The sequence below is a fragment of the Carettochelys insculpta genome, chromosome 9 (assembly GCF_033958435.1).
Source record: "Carettochelys insculpta isolate YL-2023 chromosome 9, ASM3395843v1, whole genome shotgun sequence".
Lineage (NCBI taxonomy): Eukaryota > Metazoa > Chordata > Testudines > Carettochelyidae > Carettochelys > Carettochelys insculpta.
The window spans coordinates 57,298,818-57,308,777 of NC_134145.1; the positions used below are offsets into that span (position 1 = coordinate 57,298,818).

The 9,960-nt window shown below is 50.9% G+C and overlaps 1 protein-coding gene across 1 annotated transcript in view; it reads right to left on the minus strand.

Moving 5' to 3' along the window:
- The window catches only part of RGSL1 (regulator of G protein signaling like 1), a 59,464-nt gene that overhangs the window by 48,083 nt on the left and 1,421 nt on the right, over positions 1-9,960 (minus strand). Inside the window, 1 exon segment of the mRNA XM_075003317.1 lies at positions 9,810-9,950. Coding sequence (XP_074859418.1) covers positions 9,810-9,950 — 141 coding nt within the window.

Sequence of the window (9,960 nt, forward strand, 5' to 3'; positions counted from 1 at the left end):
GAAGGTGCTGGAAGCCAAAACATTGGGGACTTCTTAACTGAGAGAATGGGGCTTGTTTAGTTTAGAAAAGAGAAGACTGAGAAGGGACAGGTCAGCAGTTTTTAAGTACCTAAACGAGAGAAGGGAGAAAAATTGCTCTCCTGGGCCACTGAGGATAGGACAAGAAGCAATGGGGTCACACTACAGCAAGGGAGGTTTAGGTTGGACATTAGGAAAAACTTCCGAACAGGGTGGTTAAACACTGGAATAAATTACCTAGGGAGGCTACAGATTCTCCATCACTAGAGATATTTAAGAGCAGGTTAGGTAGACCCCTATCAGGGATGGTCTAGACAGTGCTGGGTCCTGCCATGAGGGCAGGGGACTGGACTTGATGACCTTTCGAGGTCCCTTCCAGTTCTAGTGTTCTGTGATTCCTCAGCTGCCACAGGAGGCCGGGTGATGCATATCCCTCCGCTGTCAGGAGGCTCAGGAAGGGACGGGCAAGTGCCTTCAACCAGAGCCACATCGAACGATGCTTCGGAACCGAAGCTGCCAGGCCCTGTCCCAGTTGTGGAGGGAGCCCCAGTGCTGGCATGTGGTGTGATGCAAATGGTCCGTGCCACCTCACCATGGGAGGTCATCAGAATAACATCTCCTGCTGTCAGAGTAGATCAGCCCCCTCCTGGCCCTGCCCCAGCCTTGCTCTGCCCCAGCAGAGGAGGCATCCTGGTGTATTTGCAGGGCTGGAGGGCCAGATCTGGCCATGGGACTCTGTGCCTCCCATCCCACAAGGTGGCTGCGCCGCTCCACTTCCTGCTGGGGAGTGCGGGGCAGTCCGTCCCCTGCCCCAGAGCTGGGGCCGGGCTGCTGCGCTCCCCCGCTGCTGTTGATGAGTGTGTCAGGGAGTGCACACTCCTGATGCCAGTTGCTGGTCCCACAGACCCACTGGTTGTCCCACTGGCTGCTCGTCAGCCCCTCCCGCCTTGGGGGCCCATGGCCCCCCATGCCCCCCGTGCTTCATCCTTGCCCCACAACCCCCTGCCCCAGCCCCCTGCTGAAGCCTGCGCTGCTTCCTATACCCCAGCTGCCTGCCCCAGACTAGAACCCCCTCCTGTGTCTCACACCCCTCCCTTCTAGCCCCACCCCCCAGCCCACACCCACAGCTGGAGCCCGCGCTGTCTCCTGCTTCCCAACCCTCTGCCTCAGCCACGAGCCCTCTCCCACATCCCCAGCCCCACCGCAGACCCCTGCACCCTCAGCCAGTGCCCTCCTCCTCCCCTGCCCCATCCCAGTGAAAGGAGTGAGGGTGGGGGAGAGCAAGTGGTAAAGAGAGAGGGGATTGGCTCAGCAGGGACAGGGCCTCAGGGAAGGGGTGGGGCCTCAGAGGAGGAGCAGGGCAGGGGCGGGGCAAAGGTGTTCGGTTTCATACAACTAGAACATCCGCGCCACTAGCCCGGAATTGACAAGACTAACGCTGCTAAGCAAAGCCTTAACGTCAGCCTCTACAACGGTCACCCCTTTAATTCTCAGCTGTAACACTGCACTGACATAGACGGTTTTGTACTTGCAACCTGCGGAGGAATCCAAATCCAGCTCTCCACCCTCAGCACTTAGATCATCATCTCCCCACCGTCCCCCAGCTTCCCAAGAAGCCCCAGCCCCTCGTTAGCAGTGACAAGCCCACCGCCGGTGTTCTGCCTGCGTGAGCCTCGGACACCTGGGTCTCCTGTAGGCAGACACGCCAGAGGGGTAAAGAAGGAGTGTTCTGTTGCACTTAAAATAATTATCCAGGATCTTTTCATAGAATCCTAGGGCTGGAAGTGACCTCAGGAGATCACTGTGTCCAGCCCCCTGCCTAAAGCAGGATCAACCCCAACTAAATCATCCCAGCCAGGACTTTGTCAAGCCGGGACTTAAAAACCTCCAGAGATGGAGATTCCACCACCTCTCTGGATAACGCATTCCAGTGCTTCACCACCCTCCTGGTGAAAGAGTTTTTCCTCATAACCAACCTACACCTCCCACACTATAACTTGAGACCATTGCTCCTTGTTCTGCCATCCCTCACTACTGAGAACAGCCTCTCTCCATCCCTCTTTAGAGCCCCCCTGCAGGCAGTTGAAGGCTGCTATCAAATCACCCCTCACTCTTCTCTTCTGCAAACTAAATGAGCCCAGATCCCTCAGCCTCTCCTCATTGGTTATGTGCTCCAGACCCCTAATCATTTTCGTTGCCCTCCACTGAACCCGCTCGAATGCATCCACATCCTTTCTATACTAGGGGTCCAGAACTGGATGCAATACTCCAGATGTGACCTCATCAGTGCCAAATAGAGGGAATAATAACTCCTCTAGGTCTGCTGGAAACGCTCCTCCTAATGCACCCCCATATGCCCTTAGCCTTCTTGGCTACACGGGCACACTGTTGACTCCTATCCAGCCTCTCATCCACTGTAATCCCCAGGTCTTTTTCTGCTGCACTGCTACTTAACCAGTCTGTTCCCAGGCTGTACCAATGCTTGAGATTCTTCCATCCGAAGTGCCGGACTCTGCACTTGTCCTTGTTGAACTTCATCAGATTACTTTTGGCCCAATCCTCCAGTTTATCTAGGTCACTCTGGACCCTATCCCTCCCCTCCAACCTATCTACCTGTCCCCCTCGCTTAGTGTCAGAGGGATAAGGCAAAACACCACATTCGTTGGTAATACATATATCCAGCACTGCTTTATCCTGCGCTCACGCGCACAGGCACATGCTGTCTTGTTGTTGTTACCAGCTAGTTGTTCCTTCTAACTTCACCGATCAGGTGAGTTAGATAGAGGAGGGCTGGAGCCAGACTTCTGCTGATCTGGGTCAGTGCTCCGATGTTGACAAGATGAGACATGGGGTCCCACTGCAAGATAGCCTAGATTTATAGCTGCTTCCCTCTCATGCAGATCTATGGTACTCATGCATTAGTTCCCCCATATGCAGAATCTGTGACACCTTCTTCCGAGCGTTGTCTAAATTCTGCCACACATCAAAGAGGGGACTTCCAAAAGAGGCACTCGCTGCTGACTGCCAAGGCCCTGGACATGGCCAGTCTTCTTTTAATGAGCCCATTTCACAGGTCTTCTTGTTCTTGGAGCTGGCTTCCATCCTCTCTCCAACCTGTGGCTGGAGGTGTTTGCCTTTCATGCCTTATCCATTCACACCTCTTTCATTCAGGAGGGCAATCGATAAAGTAAAATGGGAGAGCTCTAGTCTGGTATGAAGAGATTTTCTTTACACAAATGACTTAACACAAAGTTAATAAGAAAATGGTACAGCAGTTAGAAGGTTTCTGTGTAAAAAGATAATACAAGATTATAAGCAAACAGTATAGAGACTTGATACAAGGTTATAAGCAAATGGTACAGAGACTTAATACATATATATATCTATGGCCCCTTTTCCCCTCGAGAGACAGTGGTTAGCAGCAGCGGTGAGGATCTATGGGCAGCGTTTGAGTCTGCAGCTTCACTTGTGGTTGATCCATCCAATATTGGATTTGCCTGGTCGATTGCAATAACCACGTCAGTCTATTTCCGAATTCTGGAGCCTGAGAGCTTTTCCTTCCAAGACGAAGTTCTTTTGCGTGGTTTGCGCATATGCTGTCGAAGGATGATGTGCCCTGTCGTAGCAATCATCGCCAGATATTTCGATCGGATGATGTAGATTCCCAGGATTTTGCATCGATGTTGAATTTTTTCATGGCGTTTTTGCATGTATCCTTGAATCTTACCTTTGGTCTCACTCTTGTTCTCAACCCACACGACAGCTTGCCAAGGAGGATTTCTTCGGGAAGATGTTTGTCACCCATTCTTCTCACATGACTAAGCCATTGTACTCCTCTGCTGTTGAGGATCGCTATGAGGCTGGATATGCCAGGTCTTGACAGGACATCTGCATTTGAAACTTTCTCTTGCCAGTGGATATAAATAATTCTGCGGATGCTGCGAAGATGGAAACTGTTCAGTTTTTTTCTCTTGGTTTGAGTAGGTGGTCCATGCCTCAGATCCATATAGCAGGATACTCAATATACATGCCTGGTAGATTAGAATCTTTGTTTTCTCTGTCAGCTTAGGACTGTTCCATGCTTGTTTCGTAAGTCCGCCAAAAATCGTAGCTGTCTTCCCGATTCTGATGTTCAGTTTTTCATCCCTGGATAGGTTTGTGGTGACAGTAGATCCAAGGTAACAGAATTATTGAACCACACCTAATGGGCTGTTATCCAGAATGACTTAATACAAGGTTATAAGCAAATGACAGAATTTTTTAATTCTCTTTTTACAAGAGGTACGCAAGTGAATTTAAAACTGTGAGGCCTGGGATAAGGTGTTAACCAGGAAGAAGAGACTTCGTGTTGAAGCTTTATTGGCCTACCGAACCGGGGCAAGGTAGGATAGCTGGGATTTCCCTCCTGTTTGCTGTCTTTTTTGAAGGTGAGGAAATAAGACAAAGGAGATGTGCAGAAAGTGTAACGTTTATTTTGGCTCCATCTGGCCCCCTAGTTCCATCTTTGCTTTCAGAGATCACCACGTCCCCACTAGTGTAAGGCATCATTGACACACATAGCAGCTGAGCCTTTCACTGTCAGATGAGTGGTCTGAAAAAAAAACAAAAAAAAGCCACCAACCACCCAAAAGTCTGCCTTGCAGTGCAACCCAGAGACAACTGCTGACCTTTGCTAGTTTGAAAACCGCTTCAAAACCAGCGATTGTCTACCCTTGGCCTGGTCACTTCTTCAAAGCAAGGCCGGCTCCTCTTTCAATATTTATTCATGCGAAAGTAAATTGGGTGTATAGGAATCACAAACCTGCTTCTGGGAATGTCATCAGCCAGATACAGAAATCAAAGAGATAAAGCTCCGCAGCAAGATATGCAAGGTCAGTGCCTGCTGCACCTGTTTAAGCCACCCAGAGCAACAGTGACCTTCTACCTTCTTGGATTCGGTAAACAAATGCAGAGGGCATTCTCCCTGGCGACTGCAGCATCCCTCCTGGGATGGAATCTGCCTCCACTAGCTGAATAATGTAACGGCTTGTTAATAGAAAAATGGGTGCTGCTTTCCTCCATTCCTTATTAGTTTAATTTTCTAAATCCATCTGCTTCCATTATGTTAGGCTTTATTTCCAGGTTCTCTGTCCCTGCAGTCTTAGCTCCATCCCTTTAGGGATGCCTACTTTCCATCGCCCTCTTTAAGCTCTCTTCTGTGCACGGCCCTAAGCTACCCTCTCCCAGTTCCAAAGTACACCACCAAACATCCCCCGTGGTGGCGGTTCTGGGATAAGATGGTAAAGGGGCATGTGCACCGGAGAGTGAAAGGGGGCAGGGTTAAGTTTGCAGTTAGTGTAGAGCTGCGATGGGAAACCTAGGCTAGAGAGTGGGCTGCATGGATGGCCTTCCTTCATCTCAGTGGGCTGTAAGACTGTCATCACCACAATGGTCTCCTGGAGTAGAGTAGTTTTGCTAACTGCGCTTGTGTACCTAGAATTCACAGGGTGCGCCGACTGAACCGTAGCAGCGCTTTGACCGGACACAGAGGGAGCACACGGCTCTCCCAGTCAATATTGTGTGCAAACAGCACGCATCTCCCTTCACTTGCCATTGCTTTACACGCGTATCGCTTGAGTAATAGCGGTAGGAAGAAAAAAAAACTATGTGGACAGAAACCAGAAGAATCTGGCAACCCTGAGCATTGCAAACAAAACATCTCATGGGCCACATACCGAGCCCTGGGGAGCCGCGTGGGACCCACAGGCCCAGGCTGCCTACCAGTGGAGTATAGTCTCAAATGACTGGTAGCTGTGGATTTGGCAAAGGGTGTGCGCATGTAGGTAGAAGCTATGCAATCTTATGTGACTGAACTCTTCATTTCCTTGCTTTTGTTGTGGATTTGTTAAAGCTATAGCAGCCCTAAATGCTGCCCGGCTCAGCTTTTTTGTGTGTTAACAACTGCACCTGCAGTTACATTGGTGTGGATTGAAAATTGTAAGAACTATCAATCTTCATGCTCCAGGATGTAACCTGATGTAATCAGCTGGGTCAGGAAGAAAGTTCTCCCCTCCTTCCACTGTGATATTGCACAGCTTGGTACATTATGAGCGTAGCCTGCCATTTGTTTATTGAAAAAGCCACCCCCGTCCGACATGCAGACACTTAATCCTGCCCTGGGTCCTGCTACAGTCAACAGGCTTGGCCCGGATGCAGATGGAGTCAGCTTTAGGATCAAGGCCAAACTTTGTACACTCCCACTCGGGGCTGGATTTGAATTGCTGCGTTTCACAAAGCCTCCAACTTATGGAGTCATGTTATTATGGACAAAACTCAGTTTTGACTGGAAAAAATGGTAACTTTCTAGCTTTCCTGGCTGCAGAGAAAAGCTTGGAAATGGGAACGCTGAGCTCCAACACCTCAGGAGACACCCTAACAACCAACCGCTTATTATTTTAAATTCTTGTGGGTCTTTTGGCCAATCTTGTGTTCTGGGGCCTGGCTTTGTAATGTTCTGAACATCATGTGGGAGTGGCAACTTCCAATATTTTCAGATGCCCAAAGTTACAGGAGATAGTCAACTGTTCCCCTCAAAGATCTCAAATGGGTAGGTAAAACAGAACAAGCATTTTCCAGCTATCCCACCACCTCGATGCTATATTACAGTGGCTCCTAAGCACGGGGCCGTGAGGGTATTACAGTGGGTCTGTGAAAAAAATATAAGATAAATAAAAATTGTCATTGAAAATAAGTTTAAAATAAATTGCAAAGTTACACTCTATTATTATTTTTAAATTAAATAATCTTCCAATAACGTTACTAACAGATGTCTGAAAATCTACGCTGTCCTTTCCTTTCTCATTGACTGATGTATACATAGTGGATAGAATTGGCTTTGATGGGGTCTGCAAACGGTTTTGGGGGGGTAATTGGGGGTCTGCGCAAGTGACAAGGCTGGGACCCGCTGCTATATGATCTGTCACAAGCTTTACATAAACGTAACATGGGTAGTTATGACGACTTCTCCCCCTTTCCACGGGGGACGTGTTGGTTGTCCTCATCTTCTGCCAGTTCTTGGATGGGCTTCCTCTCTAAAATTAAACGCTGGCAAGAATGAGGGTCCGTGGGGCATGCAAAGGAGAATGAGGAATGACTGGGCTGTGCACCCACAGAAATAAACTGTAACCGGAGGAGCAGCGCACAAGCATGTAAACAAGCGAAATGGAGCTGGCTAAGGCAATGTGTCATTCCCCTGATGTCTCACTGGAGGGCACTGTCTTTATGCTTCCCGGCCAGGCCTTCCTTGTAAACAACTCCTGAATAGTCTAGAGCAGAGTGGCTGGGAGGTGGAAGGAATCCTGAACAGAATGCCGAATGCAGCCCACCACAGGGCTGTTTTCACTGAAAATGTCCGTTCCAACGTGGAACAACCAGCTTCCAATAACAGTAAGCTTCTTAGAAGAAGGAGGGGAAGAATCTCTTCTCTGCTGGAATTACCCCAGGGTCATAGGGGGGTGATCAGAAGATTCCAGGGTATTAAAAACCTCTTCGTGCCTCAACTGATATTTGTAGTTGATTTTCTCTCTCCACCTCCCACCTAGACTTTTGAAGTGAAATCTAGAAAAGCATGAGCTGTAAAATAGATTGAAGGGTGCGGGTGGGGTTATTTGCATCCGTAATCTGAGCTCATTTGCAATTTACAACTTCTATATTTCAGGGGAGCTTAAGCCACCCAAGCTAGTATTTGCCTGAAGCACTGTCACTGCAGACCTGAGGGAAGCAAACATGGTCCAATGCACCTTTAATTACACCCCCCCACCCCACCCTATGTGCTGGGTTGATCTTTCTGCTGCAGTCTGGAGTCCACTTCTGCAGCACGAATGCTTGCTTGGGTGTGGACTGACCCGATCTCTTCCCAACAACAGACATAGAGTCTTTTTTTTTTTTCCCTGGATGACCAAATCTGAACCTGGCCTCTCTCTGTTCAGGGAGAATGTTTCAGTTTACCTGACCCTGGTTTTGGGGCAGGAGTAAAACAGGTCACTGAGCATCATGGTCTGAAAAGTGGCTGTAAAGAGCAAAAATGCATGAAAGCAAGCGGGGAAGGGGGAATTCCGGCAATGCAGTTAAAGCAAGGTTACCTCTCTCCATCTCTCCTGTCTGCTAGCCAGTGTTTGTACCTGCTTAACCCGTAACAGACGGGTGGGGAATCTTTGTTTTCTAGGGATTGCACTGCAGAAGAGCTTTGATTGGCAGCTGCCCATTGTAGGGCCCTACAGGCTTGTGCTGTTAGTGGTGAAGGGTCTGGGATGGGTTCAGATCCTGTTATCAGGTTGGTTGGTTACAGGTTACACTGGATGGGATCTCATGCATCTCTCTTTTGTGTCTACAGCTGAGCCTGGACTTGCCAGGCTGCAGGGAATTGTATGCTGAGGGACAGAAGGGGAGATCAAATCTGGGAATGTGTCCTTGATTCTTCCCCCATGATGTGGAGTTCTAAAGAAACATGATGGGTATCCATTTCTCACACAATTTATGGGGGGGCCAGTATATGGGCATCAGCCTGGGACTCACCTTGGCCAAGTAATGTATTCTTATTGCCCCCAGTATGAGCCAATGTGCAAAACAATTGGTTCCCCGTGTACAAGCTGCTGTCCCTTATCCAAGAAGGAATCAGGCTGCTTGGGCACACGCTGACAACTCCATGGGCTTCAGTAACACTGCCCCACTTGATACCCACTGAGCATCTGGTACCCGCTGACTAGGGCGCGAGGGAGGTGCTGCGCTATCCTATCGGTCGCCCCCTTACTAATGGTGCCCCCTGGAGGCCCGAAGAGCAGGGCAGAGGGGCAGCTCGATTTCCTCTTTGAAACAGGTGGAAGTCGGAGGGCGTGCGAAGCGTGTTTGTGCTGGAGAGCTCGTTTACGGCGATGGGGCGGTGACGTTCAGGGCTCAGCCTTTGTACTGCAGGGTTTGGATTTCTCAGGGGCAAATAAATTCAATTTCCTTCCCTGCCCCCCCGCCGAGGTTATTCTCCGGTGATTCGGTGAGCAGCTCCCATGCACCTTGGGATGGGGGAGGACAGGTAAATTGAATGCAAATGGAGCATCCACGGCATAGCTGCAGCACCCTCTGAATCCTGCTTCTTTTCACTGCTGGAAAGTGGGGAGGGCACAGCTGGGGCTGAGACTGCTCACAGGATGGAAAAATACCGGCCAGCCTTTCTAGCAGGCCGCACCAACTCCAGACCACTGAGAGCGTCCAGCCACCCCCAGGCCGAGGATGTCAGCCTCCCTGAATTCCTCGCCAGGGCTGGCTCCTTCCCCCACCCCCCGCAGCCTGCCTGCACATCTCGGTTATGAAATTAGATACATGTGCACTAAGCTCAGTTGTTTTTGTCTCGCCAGAGCAGGAAAGCTGGGCCCAGTAAACCCCTGGGCTCCTGCAGGGCATCCCAGCCGGGCAGCCTGCCCCGCGCCCTGGGGGGGAGGAGGATGGCTTGTTTTCGTGCGCAGGCCATGAAGTTATATAAAGCAGCAGCAGCTGTGACGGTAAACACGTTGGGAGGCTGCGGGAGCCGCTCTGGCCCGGCTTTCCCAGAACCCGCAAGATACAAACAACCCCCCTCCGCTTTGGAAACCTGGCTCGCAGCGCTCGGGCTGGGGAGGGTCCCCGCATGCCAGGCGAGCGTGGCCCAGGCAGACCCCGGGAGATCTGCGGTGCCTGGAAGCCGGGGGGCGGGCTCAGCTTCGCGGAGTTGCACTGCAAGCCCAGAGCCGCCCCTGCCTCGGCCCACGGCGCGGCTCTCTCACCGGGGGGGCGGGGGGGGGCTTTGTTCTGCACCGGGCACGACGGGATCCGCTGCTGACTGGGGGGGGGGGGGTCGGGCAGCGGGGGCGGCAGCGAGCTCCCAGCAGCGCCGTGCACGCAGCTCTCCTTGCATCTCCTGGGCCCTGCCCAGCA